Source organism: Microtus oregoni, unplaced genomic scaffold (assembly GCF_018167655.1).
Source record: "Microtus oregoni isolate MIOR12 unplaced genomic scaffold, Mior012 000014F_ref0000157, whole genome shotgun sequence".
In the NCBI taxonomy this organism is placed as follows: domain Eukaryota; kingdom Metazoa; phylum Chordata; class Mammalia; order Rodentia; family Cricetidae; genus Microtus; species Microtus oregoni.
This window is the reverse complement of record NW_024543073.1, coordinates 36,697,052-36,712,843: the sequence shown is the minus strand read 5'-3', so window position 1 is coordinate 36,712,843 and position 15,792 is coordinate 36,697,052. Positions and strand designations below refer to the sequence as shown.

The 15,792-nt window shown below is 37.7% G+C and overlaps 1 protein-coding gene across 2 annotated transcripts in view; it reads left to right on the top strand.

Moving 5' to 3' along the window:
• Positions 1-15,792, top strand: part of Kiaa0825 (KIAA0825 ortholog) — a 411,723-nt gene that overhangs the window by 30,059 nt on the left and 365,872 nt on the right. For both annotated transcript variants that reach the window (XM_041663776.1, XM_041663777.1), the window contains exons 2-3: positions 7,726-7,870; positions 14,021-14,152. In XM_041663776.1, coding sequence (XP_041519710.1) covers positions 14,022-14,152 — 131 coding nt within the window. In that variant the 5' untranslated portion in view covers positions 7,726-7,870; position 14,021. The remainder of the gene's footprint in view (positions 1-7,725; positions 7,871-14,020; positions 14,153-15,792) is intronic.

Genomic DNA, 15,792 nt, shown 5'->3' with positions numbered 1-15,792 from the left:
GTGTTACCCTTAATTTTTATTTGATAGCTTAAGTGTTAAATTCTGATTTTCCCTATAGGTATATTTTAAAAAACTAATGTCTAAAATATTTTTAAAGCTATTCAAAATGATTTAGTTCAGAACTGTAGATAGCTTTTCTGTTTACATATAATAGACAAATTCTGTTACTATAGTTATCAATGTTTCCTTTAAGTAATGTACATGATAGGATAAGTACCTTCTTTAAATACAACTTTTTGCTGGAAACATCCTTAGTAGAGTTAAGCCACAAGACTGTTTTAAATTATCACAGAGAATTATAGTAGAAATAAAGAAACTGGTCATTTTGTATATTGTATGAAACCCTCAGAGTAGTGAAACTACCAGATAAAATTGTAAAATCAGGCTCCAAGTATCCATATGCATAGTCAACACAAATTGGATATCCTGCAGCTCAGTTTGTTTTTATTCTAACATTGGACGCCCAGAGCTGAGTATGTCCCTTGAAGGCCTCCCTTAATTCCTATTACTTGTAGGAGACACAGTCTCAGCAGATATCCTGGTTCTCTGACTCTTAGACTCTTTCTACCTTCTCTTCAGCCATAGTCCCTGAGCATCTGCGTGCAGGACTTGTGCTATAGACATCAGCTAGGATGGAGCACAGCACTCCAGTTGCTCTTTCCAGTTCAATCAGTAGTGGTTTTCTGTAATGATCAACATCTCTTGAAAGGGGATTTTTTTCAAGATTCATACTGCAGTTTTTGTTAAAAGTCCATTGTTCTTGAGGGGAGCCCTGTCAGCCCAAGTCCCATAAACTTAAACTATGTATGTACATGCATACACATATACACAATACCTTAATAGTATGGTGCCTGAACAAGCACAACAATAATAAACATGTTAACACAAATGGAGAATTCTCACAACCCACCCCTCAACAAACAACTACAGGCAATAAAGGAATGCTAAGAGTCGACAGGACAAATAGTTTTCCCCACGGATGAGCCCCCTAATTGGATGAATACAAACTGATCATCCCTGAAAGCATATGGATATAAGTAACACTAAATGAAGTGAGTCTGTTGTATATATTTATGTGTATTTGAATGTATGTGTGCGTGCACGTTTGTGTGTGTGTGTGTGTGTGTGTGTGTGTGTGTGAGAGAGAGAGAGAGAGAGAGAGAGAGAGAGAGAGAGAGAGAGAGAGAATAACAAAAAATGGTTAGTAATTTGAGAGGGCTCTCATGGGAGAGGTTGGATGAAGAAAGTGGAGGAGGGAAGTGATGCAATTATATTTTAACATTAACAAACTTCCCTTATTTCAGATGTTTTCTGTGGTAATTCCAGATGACCCATACTTCAGTACAACCAGATTGAAATGCAAAAGTTTCTATAATATAATGCTCCGTCAGACTAATTAACAGGTGTCTTGTGAATCTCCTATGAGACATCTCTCTTGGTGTGTCTGGGATGCCATTTCTAGAGAGGTTTAATTAAGTAGGGAAGCCCCAGCTTGAATGTTGAGATGCCATTTGACTGATAGAAATGAAGGAGATTGGGAGCTGTTAATGAGTACTGAACACTCTGCTTTCCAGGCTGAGAGCTGTGCCCTCAGCTGCCTCACACTCCAGTGCCCATCCTTTTCCCTCCATGGCAGACCATATCCCTCAATGTAAGTAAAGGTTTTCTTCCCCTGAGCTACAGCTCATGCTCCAGCATCCTTTTCCGTCCACGGTGGACCATATCCCTCAATCTAAGAAAAGGCTTTCTTCTTCCAAGTTTATTTTTCTGTTAATTTCTTGTGTTAATGAGGAAAGTAACTAATATAACTTGCAATGATTAACACGAATACAACATGGAATGGTCAAATGAAAAGGGTAACGATGATAAAATAAGGATAAGAATTGTGTCCCAGTGTGTTCTCTAGGCATGCTACCTTCTCAAGACATGAGTATCTTACTCAACTTGTCTGCTCCCTGAACATCTTTGCCATTATATAGCCATGATTGATTAAATCCATCACTATGGGTGACTGAACTCAATTTAAAAATGCCTTTATCAAGCCGGGCGGTGGTGGTGCACGCCTTTAATCCCAGCACTCGGGAGGCAGAGGCAGGCGGATCTCTGTGAGTTCGAGACCAGCCTGGTCTACAGAGCTAGTTCCAGGACAGGCTCCAAAGCCACAGCGAAACCCTGTCTCGAAAAACCAAAAAAAAAAAAAAATGCCTTTATCTTCCTTGGAGGTTGAAGAGAACAGGAGAAAGTGGGGAGCTGAAAGTACCAAACCACTTGTTCCTCTGGTGGATAGTTCCCATTCTGAAACTTGTTGGTAGTCTGTCAAGAACCACTTTATTGGAAGAAATTCAGGCATGGATAACAAAAGACATTTGGAGGATTCAAACAGTATTTGTGTTCTCTGCCAGAAAAGAGAAAGAGAACCAAACCCAGATAATTATTTGTTCTATACAGAGGTATGAATCAGTGATGGCATATGGAAATTCTTACTTTGCTGCATGAAATAGAAGCTCGGTTTTGGATCATTGGAAGGAGACAGGGGGAAATAAAGCTTGAGACTACTCAGTGTCCACTTAAGACAAAAATGAGTAAGTCTTTATATTATAGCTGCCCTGATAGCAAATGCTATAGAATTTGGACCACATGTGGCTTAGTGGCATATTCATTTTGTTTTGTATTTTATCTTTATAAACAAAACATCAGTGATATAAAAACTGATGTGGGATTCCCCTCTGTATGCTGTGAATATGTTTTATTGCCATTGTTTAATGAAGAAGCTGCTTTGGGCCAATGGCTTACCAGAATATAGCCAGGCTAGAAAGAACAGAGAAAGAGAGAGAAAGTAGGTGGAGTCAGGGAGAAGCCATGTAGCCGCCTGCCAGAGACAGATGCTGGATGCCTGAACCTGGTCACATGGCGATACCCAGATTAATAGAGATGAATTAATTTAAGATATAAGAGTTAACTAGAAATACATTTAAGCTATTGGCCAAACAGTATTGTAAATAATATAGTTTCTGTGTGATTATTTCGGTTTTGGGCAGCTGGGAATGAACAAGCAACCTTCTGCCAACAAAAAACTATTCCTAACTAAAATCATTATAAAAAATACAGGCTGTCTAGATTTTTGATGCCTAATTTAAGATAAAGGGGAAAAGGACAGAGGCATTATGTAGGTGGTGCACCTGGAATGGACAAAGAGAAGCCACTTTAAGGAGATGACTATGAGTTGGTTTAGACCTCTACAACTGTCTAGTACAATATTTGGTACAAATGCTTGAAAATCCATGTTGAAGGTCTAGAGATGGAGGCAGTCTCTGGCCGGTCAGCACGACGATGGTCATTGGAAGAAGCCACCTAGCATAGGCAGGTAGAACAAAAAGAGGACTGGAGCTCCAGCATGAAGCGTGTATGGGAAAGGCGATTCCATAAAAGAAGAATTAAGATTTTTAGAAATTATGCAATGAGGCCACAGAAATTTTTATAGTCTCTGCAGAAAATATTGTAAATATAAATAAAACATAAATAAAAGACAAAGCAGGCAAACAATAAATCCACTAAAATAAAATTACCAACAACAGCTCTGCCAATGCTCAGTAAACATGTTTAAAGTAAGAAATATGTATGTGGAGGAAATATGGCTTTTTTTCATTTTATTGGTTTTACATTTATGGCTACCTTTAACAAAAGGCAAATTAATAATAATGAAAATTTCATTTTGTACAATACAAATTGAATATGAAATGGAAGCGTTCAGAACCAAGAGCAGAAGGAATGGGGAGGTTTATATTTGTATGGCTAGCCATACAGAGAGTTGCTATAACCGGAAGGAAATGTCTGTCTTTCATCTCTGACAGACTAGATGAGCTGAGCAAAGATTGGATGCTAGAAACTTGTGTGTCTGTGACTTCAGAGGTGACTTCCTTTAGGTGAACTGAGTGAAGCCTGGGTGCTAGAGACTGTAACATCACAGGTAAGCAGTTTCCTGTCCTTCAGGTCCGGGGTATGCGCTCTGGAATAGAAGATCATGAGATTAGAGAATTCTGCTTTGGTCTGCTTATGGGTAGGAGAGTAGGAAGAGGATCTGAGAGATGTTTCAGTTTAGCTATTTTCTCTAGGGATAGGATGTATTTGGGGAAAGTGCCCCATAAAGCTCATCATAAAGCTAAAGAATTCTTAATGTATTGGCAAAGCCAAGAGAGGGAGTCCATCAGCAAATTTAGTTTATAAGAACCACTGTTGCTAATCAAAAATAGTCACTGGTTGCTAGTGGGGCACTGAAAGAGTTTACTATGAATCTTACAGAATGAAAATAGAACTAAGTAATTCAAGGGCAGGGAACTGCTCCTATACAGGCATCAGCCTATAAGATCCATGCACTTTCTTTCAGGATGCTAAAATTAAGTGGATAGGTTTATTGGTGCTATTTCCTATATTTGCCTTTATCCCATGCTTGGAAATTGAGTTCATGCATATGACGTTCTGACACTGGAGAGTTGTTTATGAGTAGGAAAGCTGTTTCAGACCCCACTCTGTCAGCTCTTTGTACCAGACGTTCCTTTGCAGGAACCCGGGAAACAATTTAACAACACAAAAAAGGAAGGCGTAATGTTTAGTAAAATGTCAAGAGAGGAGACTATTTTACTGAGTGGCAGTCATCAGTACCAAGTAGATTAAGTGTGGTGGGAACTGAAAAATATGCTCTCATTTTGTTGTAGGAGTAGAGGCAAAAACCAGATTGCTCAGGGTCTGGATATGGTAAAAGCACATGGTTGGAAAATACAGAATGTTGTTCAAACAAAACCAAAAACCAAACCAAAATGAAACTGAATAACAAACAAAACTGGATATGAACTGAAAGGATTTCCAAAGAGGATTTTGTTTGATTGTTGTTTTCTAAAAAACAAGGACCTTAAAGGTTTATTAATCAGTTCAAACAGATATTTGATGAAATAAAGCTAGTGATAATTAATGAGTTAAAGCCCTGGAAGTCATGAAAGACTACTCAAATAAATAGACCTTTTTCATCAAATGAGTACGAAGCTAATTAATACTCGTACTAGTGTTTTAATATTACCATTCTGAATGGCTAGATTATTAACATTATTAATAATTTAAGGGAAATTATTCTGAATGGCCAGCTAATTAATGTTATTAATAATTTAAGAGAAATTCTTAAGCCCTTGGACCATACTTAAGATCCTAAATCCTTTAGAAGCACCCATTTTGATGCTATGTTCAAATCCTTATTATCTAATTATTAAAACATAATTCCTTTAAAATGTAATTAATGTCTCAAAACTGTTTTGGATTATTCCTAGTTGTGGCATGGTACAACTGCTGTCTAAAAGTGCCCCATGACTTAAGTTTTATATTAATTCACATATTCTTTTCTAAATTAATTTTACTGTATTTGAAAATTCATTATCCCCATAACTCATAACACTATTTGTCCTATTGAGAAAATATATGATAATTATGACTTTGAAATTATGAGATGTCTGAGTGATCAAGAATGATAAAATTAAAATGCATTTTTGTGTTATCTTGGTTAACTGTTCTTTTAAAATCAGAAATAGCTGGAGTGTCATATTAAAGATTATAGAGTTATTAAAATGAAAATATTTATAAAAAAGAATTATATTGAAAAGAATACAATAGTACCAGTTTTGTGACTCATTTATCACATGAGAGTTAATTCTCTTTGCTTGCCATGGTGCAGTGTGTTTTCTCACTGGTCCTGTTTGTAGTTGGATTTTTCTTTGGGCTCTCAGCTTCTAAATAATGACATGGAGTCTTATTATTATTTATGATAGGCCTTAGCTTAGGCTTCTCACCCTCACTCTTATAACTTAAATTAACTTGCTTTTATTATTATTAGTCTACGTTTTACCATGTGGCTTTTCATCTTTCTTTTATTCTATGTCTGACTTCTCCATGTCTTATTCACGGCTCCTCTGCCCTTCAATTATCTCTTCCTACTTCCTCCCTCTGCTTGGACGTCCCATCTAAATACCTCTTCCCTTGCTGTTCACTATTCAACTCCTTATCAAACCAATCATAGCAATATATCTTCACACAGTGTACAAATATCCCACACCACCTGTCAATTTCTCCTTCATATGCATAGATATATAAAACGTTAGTAGTGGAGGTACATTGAAGATTTTGTTTGTTTGTTTGTTTGGTGTTTTGGGGTATGGTTGATATAGATAGGGTTTCTAGTCTTTGTGGTCCTGGCTATCCTGGAGCTCACTATGGAGATCACTGATCTTGAACTCATAGAGATCACCATATCTGGCTTTTCGAGCTTTTTTTTCTTTCTTTCAACATTGAAGTATCTTAATATATATTAATAGTATGTTAATATGAATACTTCACCAGATTTAGATTGACATTTTGAACCTATATAATGATTAGTAATTGTTATCTGAGCACATGACAGTTTTTGAAGGGAAATCTGATGTGTGTGGGTAAGAATTGATAAGTTGCATTTATGCATTTAGTAGTATCTGTGTGTACACATATAATTGTATACATGTATGTAACAACAATTTATGAAAATAAGAGGCCATCAATTTGAAAGAAAGTAAGGAGGGGGCATATGGGAGAATTTGCAGGGATCCGAGTGAGGGCGAAATGGTATATTATATCAATCAACATGACATATAACCCTGGCCACAGGATACTTATGTGTGGGAAGTTGTATGGGAAGTCTACCTGTTAAAACGAAAGGATGTCTTGCTTCCTCACACCTCTTATTCTCTCCTGTTATTATTTATTGTTAAGCGCTGGCTTTCTTTCAGCTTTCTCCATATTAGGACTGGGGAAGGAGTAAGAGAATTGAAAATGACTGTAGGTGCACAGCAGTAAATTTCTGAAGCTTCAGCTCCTCAGGCTAAGACAGGGAGATCACATGATCCCAGCTCCTCAGGCTAAGACAGGGAGATCACGTGATCCCAGCTCCTCAGGCTAAGACAGGGAGATCATGTGATCCCAGTTCCTCAGGCTAAGACAGGAAGATCACCTGATCCCAGCTCCTCAGGCTAAGACAGGGAGATCACATGATCCCAGCTCCTCAGGCTAAGACAGGAAGATCACCTGATCCCAGCTCCTCAGGCTAAGACAGGGAGATCATGTGATCCCAATTCCTCAGCCTAAGACAGGAAGATCACGTGATCCCAGCTCCTCAGGCTACAACAGTGAGATCACCTGAGCCCAGGAGTTCTAGGCCCATGGGAGCAACAGAGTGAGACTTGTCTCATCCAAGCAAGCAAATAATCAAGAATTCAAAAGAAAAATGATATCAAAGAGCAAAGTAGTTGGGTCTAGTGAAAGAATTGATTTGGGGCATTCAGAAATGTGTCCTTTCCCCAGTTTCTGGCAGAATGCAATCTCAATCTTGCAGTCTCAAAAATCTAAGTATGCCATTCTAGAAAATAAAACATTAACTCTTTTCCTTTCCAAATCTTGAATGACTCACAAGATCATATGGAAATTGGCAAAACCAGGATTCACTCTCCTTATGTAGGTTTAATGCTACTCAAGCTTGCTCAGCAGTCTGGGATTAATCCCAACACAACATTGCCCTGCCGTGTTCATTAGCAGCTCCAGTCCTTTTCAGAGATGAGCACTGAATGGGAGGATTTCATGTCAGCCAGATCCTGTGGGTCTGTTTGTTTCACAATCTGACCACAGGCCTGTGACCCTTCTAACTGTGCTTTTCCACAGGGGAGAGATCATAAGACTGCTGGCATTGTCTCCTTTTCCTACTCAGTTTCCTGGATTCCTCCCAGAGATCTGCTGTTCTGTCCTTTTAACAACACACTGGTTTGTCATGACAGAGGAGTTTTAGAGAAGAAACAAACAAAAAAAGGTAAAATAAGAATTCTTGTCATTGTGTGTGTTTTAAAAAAGTATAAACTGGAAGGGTATTTATTATTTTGAAACATGGTAAATGACCAATGAGACACAAACCTCTTCTGTGAACTTCTTTGAATTGTATGTGTAGTGGTAAAATAAAATGGCGCCATTCCTTGAGGCGTGGCAGTGGGCAGCAGGCCACAAGGGGCAGCTGCTTGGCGGGTGAGTTGGTCCCAGGAAGAGCTGTGGCTGGTGAGAGACAGAGATGGATAGGCATGTCATGCAGAGAAAGTGGGTATTTACTTAGTGGGTTATGGAGGGGAAACGGAGAAGGGGAGAAGGGGAAAGAGGAGAGAGAGAGAGAGAGAGAGGAGAAGAGAGAGAGAGAGAGAGAGAGAGAGAGAGGTGGAGGTAGGAAGGGGAGGGGAGAGGAGAGGAAAGGAGAAGAGCTACCTGTTCAGGAGAGAGACAGAAAGGATGGAAAAGAAGGAGCTCAGGCTGGGAGTGGAAGGAAGATCCACTTGCTCAGTGGACCTGTGAGGGAATGGGCGGGGCTTGTCTCTTAAAGGGAAAGGACAGACCATTACATCCTTTGTCTCACATCCCTTTGTTTTGCTACATTGTTTTCTTGGATTGCTCATAATGCACTCATACTAATTGTCGCTGGTGAACTGTTAGAATTCTTCCAGAACTCAAACTTTTCTGCAGATGTTTGGCCTAGATATAATGAAAATTTAAAAGCAATACTATAGAATGGCAATTTAAAAAATTGTTATACTTTTAAAGTTATACTTTCCATCTAGTTGATGATTCTAGTTAATGATATATCATCAACTAGCAAAAGACATTTTATTCTTATATCAAATTACTGTTTTTCCTGATGACAAGCTAATAAGAATAAGCACAGAAACATAATATGATATTTAATAAACAAATAAAAGCTTTGTGAAAACCTATACTCTCACTCCTTGTCCCCTTTGTATATTGGGGTGTTCAACATACACTTTTATGTAAAGTCATAAGTAAAATTATTAAAAAATGGTAATTTTAAAAGTGAAGAAAATGGTTTTCATTTTGTAATAAAGGACTAAGATTGATTCAATGGTTGATTCAATGTTTTCCTTTATTCAGAAGAGAACCCTTTATATGCTAAACAAATAATCTGTAACTAGATGACTCAGGATTTCTGATTTTAGAATTCAAGGCAACTAAGTAAGAATAATCTTCAGAATTAAGTTCTCCCTTGAGGTGTTTGGCCCCAGTTAGGGCGAGTAGTCAGCATTTGTACAGGACTCAGAGTATTATAAACTGTTTACAAAAGCATTCGGGCCTTGCATGGGTACATGTCATGCCAACTTTTTGAATACTGAGCTTTCTTCTGGTGTGCAAGGTCAAGGCCAACCTGAGCTGTATAGCAAGTTCAAGTCTAACCTTGGCTATATAGTAAGTCCAAGGCCAACCTGGGCTGCCTAGGAAGTTCCAAGGAACGTGGGCTACCGAGCAAGTTTTTTCTCTAAAAGAGAACAGAAGCAATTTGCCATTGATCTATCAAAACAATAGAATTTTATTTAATCCCTTTTAGGTTTCTATTATTAAATGTACTGCATAAAACATTATAATCACTTTGTTCTTACTGTATTAAACATGAAATTTTTCAATATTTTTTTAAAAATATATATTATTGTGTTTGGGGGTCCTTTGCCTGCATGTATATCTGCACCACCTACATGCTAGCTGCCTTAGGAAGCCAAAATACGGTGTTGGGTCTTCTAAAACCTGGATTCACAGATGACTGTGAGCCACCATTTGGGTGCTGGGAATCAAACCTGGATCCTCTGGAAGAGCAGTCAGCATGCTCAACTGCTAAGCCTGAACATTTGAAAGGGATATACCTAAATGCATAAAAATATTATTCTCTCATAATATATAATAGACTACAGAAGAAATTTAAGTACCCTCTTCATAGCATTAATAATTCCACAATTATTCTCTGCTCAATTTTTTATCTGAAATATATGAAAGACCCCCAGAGTTGGGAGACTCTCACTCAAGTCTCAGGATAACACAACCCCCCAAGAACTCACAAGAGACTGTCTTTGCTGTAATCACACGAGGTTTATTGACAGGAACCAGGGCGCTGGGGCCAAGACTCATATCCCACACAGGGGTAGAGGAGTTCAACCTCAAGTAGCTGGGAGAAGGGGTAATTAAGGGAAGAAACCACAACCCAAAGAGGATAGGGAGGGCATCATTAGAAGATTCAAAATTATCAGTGATAATCACAGGGGCTAACTCTCCATTTCTCAAGATTGTTCTCAAGATTATAATCTAACTTTGTGGTCAGCCAGTTCCTGGACCAAAGTCACTGAACTGGCTAACCTAGATTTTTGGCTCTATTCTTCCTGCTATGGGGTCTGGATTTATCCTGGTCTTTCATATAAACATTATCTTTTTCTCATTTTAGTCTGTACTGATGTCAGAAATTGATGTTCTCTTCTTTTGGTAGTATCTTGTTTTTGGTTTTTGTTCTATGATTGGCATGCTTTTGTGGTTTTGAATAAAAATGCTCTTAACTACATTGAATCTTAGAACATGTAAGAAGCAAAAGAGAATATTTTATTGACCATAGGATGAGTCTTGGCAATATGTTCTAACTGGGGCTTATACTTTCATATTTTTAATTTACTTTTCTTCCTAAGTATTTTAAAGTATTTATATATCAAATAAGAGCTTAGTGAATTATTACTTTGATGCATTGTTTTTATTTTATTTTGTTTTTCGAGATAGGGTTTCTCTGTACCTTGGGGCCTGTCCTGGAACTAGCTCTTGTAGATCAGGCTGGCCTCGAACTCACAGAGCTCTGCCTGCCTCTCACTCCGAGTGCTGGAATTAAAGTCGTGCGCCACCAGTGCCCGGCTGTACAGTGCTATTTTGAAGTAGTTTTTGTTTAGTTTTGTAGTGCTGAGGGCACTGCTTTTTTCCATCTTTACTAACATGTGTAGATTGTACTCAATCCTAGATTTCTCTACACTGATGGCATTTAAGCTCCCAGTCCTTCTCTTGACCCTTTCCTCTTCTTGCTGATCCTCCTCCAGCCCTTTTCCCCCAAATATTCCTCTTCTACTTTTATGTCTCTTTAAAAATACAATCTCCACATTTTTAAAGACACATTTTGATTGTTTTGCTTAACTGATTATCATTATTGATTGCCCATTCTGTCCATATTCCTTCAAATGCTATAATTTCATTCCTCCTTGCATCTAAATGCTTTATTCCGTATGCATTCACCACTTGATGAGCATCTCAGGTAGCTCTATACCTTCACTACAATGCTTAGATTTCTTCATGTATATATGCAGGGGGACATAGCTGAATCATATAAACATATAATTTCACATAAATACCCACTATAAAATGGCAGAAGGGTGCTTCAGAAACTGTTGTTAATTTTGTCCTAATTCCGAACCAAATTTCATGTGAAAATTTGTTATAAAATTTAGGTCAGCAACTCAATAAAGTTTTTATTATTTTTTACATCTGTTTAGTGTGTACATGTGTGTGTGTGTGTGTGGTGGCGCGCACGCGTGTGTGTGTGTGTGTGTGTGTGTGTGTGTGTGTGTGTTGGCATGACTGTGAAGGTTGCAGGAATTGGTTTTCTCCCGAAAATCATGTCAGCAGTCTCATCAGTGTGAGCACTTTCTTACTGGGACATCTTGCCATCTGTCAACAATTTTAAGATAAAAGGTTCTAGAACAACACAATAGAAAGATTTGATGATTCGTATTTGTGTATGCTAAGGAAGAACAGTAAGAAATTTTTTGAAAAGTTTTTGTATGTAAGCTGTTGAGTTCTGTAAGAGGAGAAAACATTGGATGCACAGGAAGACCACTGCAGTTCATAACATACAGTAGCCTTGAATCTGTGCTGTGGTGTTTCAGGGATGTTCATTTGTTCTGGGTGTTCTGATGGCCTGCACCATGCAAAGACCACATCTGTGTTCAGAGTCAAAGTGGAAAGCAGCATACGCAAATGCTGCAGAAATAGCCTGATTTTCAGTTCATGTTTCAGTTCTTGAAACAAATTACTTCTGCCCATTTTCAAGACTTTCCACATTCATTTTATGTGGTCTGTAGTCTAAGAAACTTGGAGAAAAAAAATAATTAATAAAAGGGAGCTATTGTATTACTGGAAAGAACCGCATTGGCAGAAGGCAGGGTGACGAAGATCTGCGTCTGTTTGTTGGCTTTCAGTTGCTGCGACCGAGCTCTTGGGTCAGTTATTCTGGCTTACGGTTTTACAGTTCTCATTCTTTCAGCTGGCTCTGTTGCTTTTGGGTTTGTGGTAAGGCAGACCATCATGGTGGGAACCATGTCGGTGAAGCAAAGCCATTCTCTATATCGCACGTGGAAAGCCGCGAGAGAGTTGATAGTGGTGCCTCAATATTTTCCTTAATGGCATGCCCATCATGGCCTGACTTCCTCCCTCTATGTTTTACCTAAACATTCCACACTTTCCAGTATTACTAGTCTGATGGCCAAGTCTTTCACATGTGTGTGCTTGGGGAATGGCATTTAAAGTCTAAACAAGTCTAAAGCAAGGAGCTTCCTGGAATTAGCTCCGCTGCCAAAAGACAGCATTTCTTAGCTACATCTGCTTCCACATTAACTCATATGACGAGTTCTCATCAGAGAAATCTGAGCAGATGCGATTTTATAAGTTTTTTGAGCAAAGTAATCAAGAAACCAAGTTTTTTTCTTTTCTCTATTCAACAGCTTCTCCAGGTTTTTTCTCCTAGACATGGGCTACTTTACAAATCTGCATTGACATTCCTAATTAGAATAGTTCAGACCTTACCCCAACTCTGTGACTTTTAACCTATTTATTCCTAATTTTCACTTGACTATAGCTCTTCTTCTTATAAAGTTATCTTTTATGAAATACATGCCTTTATGTTTTAAAATTATTTTTCTTGCTTAAACAATAATTTCTTAAAGGCAAGGACAGTAAGACATAGCTACATTCCAAACCCTATCACACTCCATATTACCATCAAACACAGATGAATGAACGTGGGATGAATGCTGATAATGAGAAAACACATGTGCCTTTTTTGTTGAAAATGGATTTTTTTCTACCTGATATATTCTGATGAAAGTTTCTTCCCACCTGACTCCTGCCACATACTCTGCACCTCCCTATCCATCGAAATCCACTCTCTTTGTCTCTCATTAGAAAACAAACATGCATCTAAATAAATTAAAAATAAGATAAACCAAACAAGAATAGAACAAAACAAGCACACAGACAAAGCCTGAGAAACACGGATGAAGAGACACCACACTTGCACATAGAAATCCCACAAAAGCACAAAACCAGAATCCGCATTATATAAACAAAAGACATACTAGGTTAAAAGAAAATGCCCTGACCATGCATTATGAGATTTTAAAAAAAAATTCTCCAAAAAGCATTTAGTTTGTTTTGTGTTGACCATCTACTGCTGGGCATGGGGCTTGGCCTTAAGTCTGGTTTATACACCTAACAAGCCTCTGTTGGTGGAAACTACTTTTTCTTTGCCAGTGGATCAGTTAAAGAGAGTTTCTGGGTTAGGGAGAGGGGCTTGTGTCCACTTCTCCTCCCAGTGATAGGATCCCATGTGACTTGGACCTGTATGGGTCCTGTGCATGCTTTTACAGTCTCTGAGTTCATTTGCATGTACCTTAAGGAATTGAATGATATTGTTGTCAAGGGAATACTAGGTGAGCTCCTGGAAGATCGTTTGCTCTTCCATGTAGAGCGAGCTAGGTGCAGCATCCAGGTCTGTGATGACAAGGATGGGGTGTTCAGTGGTAGCTGTGCAAGCCCTCAGGAATGGCTGCCGTGCTGTAGTTTGTTCTGCATCGTTCAGATGTGAGAAAAGCAGCAGGGAGCTTGGGCTGTCTTTAGCATTTCGCAGCTTTCAAGCCACAGACAAGTGTGAAAATTATGACGTTTAAAAACGAAACCTAACAAGCTTTATGAAACCGTTGTTGTCGAACTCCTCTATCTCATTGTCTGCAAATGGAAGTGATTGCTTTTGGCACCACATCACAACTTAAGGTGACTGTGTCCACCCCATCCCTCAGTTTGTTATAACTTGCTTGTTTTTATTCTTTTTTCACAGAATGGACAGTTTAAATGAATATTCCTGTAATTCATTTGACCTACAGTCTCTATTAAACTCACTTCCTGGAGATTTGGAATTTAAGCAGATCTTCAGTGACATTGGCGAACAGATGGGGCAGAATGCTGCGAGGTAACTATGGCTGCTGTTTAAGTTGTCTCCATGTTTTACTCACTTACAAATCATCTTCTTTAGATTCAGAATTATCTCTTTTAGTGTCGTATGTCTTTCTTACCATTAACTTATTGAAAGATATTGACTACTGACTTTGAAGCTAGTCTTGAACTCAGAGTCGGCCTGCCCCTGCCTCCCAAGTGCTGTAATTAAAGGCTTGAGCCACCATGCCCGGCTCCAGATTTCCATTAGTATATTTAGAAATTAGCATTCCTGCTTGGCTGATGAGGTCAAAACTTAAATTTGAAGTGGAAGGATCAAAATAAAATGATGGTGTCTGGTCATAAGTGCTGTAAACAAAGCCCGAAAGAGGGATTATTTTAGAGCAAGGGATGCCTATACTCCCAACACGATGAATGGAGAGACAGGAAAACAGTGGTAAGTCTAGGGGACAGCATAGTTGAGACCCTGATACAAAACAAGGTAAAAAGAGTTTTAATTGAGTTTTTTAGACCAATGCTTTAAGAAAAAGGAGAGAAAGTAAATCTTTTCATTTCAATGGGGAAAATTAAACTTTTTATTTAGAATTTGGTTTTGTCATAATCTAATATATATTAAACGTAACATGTATGATATAATCATACTGTTAAGTATAGATATTTAATTTAAATTAACTGAATAATTTGTTATGTAACATTTTGTTTTGTATTTTATGATAGTTTATAAACTAGAGAAATGAAAGGAGCATTAAACAAAATAAATGACAAGCCATTTATGTAAATTGCAGAGCTACTTATATTTTTAGTAGAAATATTTTTTTTAAAGATTAGCTTCCATAGTAATTGGTTTAGTGCCATCAAAACAAAGCAAGGCACTGAATGATGTTTTTGTTATATATTGCTTCATTATTTGCTAAATCGTTCTCTATTTTGCCCCCACTTGATCAATAAAAATCATATTTAAGAGTATAATAATGATTAAAACTTTTTGCATTCATAACTTATTATTTAGGTTGAAATTTGATGTTGATTTTACAAGAAAATCATAGTATAGGACACAATTCTTATATTAAAAGCCTTTTATTGCCCCTATATTAAAAATGAACCTATAGCCTCAAGTGACCATTGATCTTCACCAGGGATGGAAGAAGGGAGTAGCTGTATGTGCTGTATACCACATTTAGAATCAACTCTATTTTTCATCAAATTCAATTATGTTTTTATTATACTCTAGAGAATAAACATAATAGTATAGAGTACATATATTTTCAAAAATAAAATACTGAATAATAACTATGGTTCACAAGAGTATAAATCATTTATGCACTCATGTATTGCCTTCTAACAGAATAGCTTTGAGAAAATTGTATGTCGTGCCGAATCAGTTCTGCCACACATACACTTCAGCAGTTGAATTGCCCTGGGTATTTCGTATTCTAACAGTTGTATTTATCTCCTGGTGGTGCACATGGAATGAGTAATGAACATCTGTATGATATGGGTTTTCCACATTACTTTTAGAAGAAAAAGAACATTAGCAATTCACTCTTAAATACAGTATTTTTTCTTATGCTTGAATTTTCCAAGCTGTATTTCTTACAGTGACCCTGACAACTTAAGTGTGAATTCCTTTTCCTTCTTAATATCATCAAGTTTTAT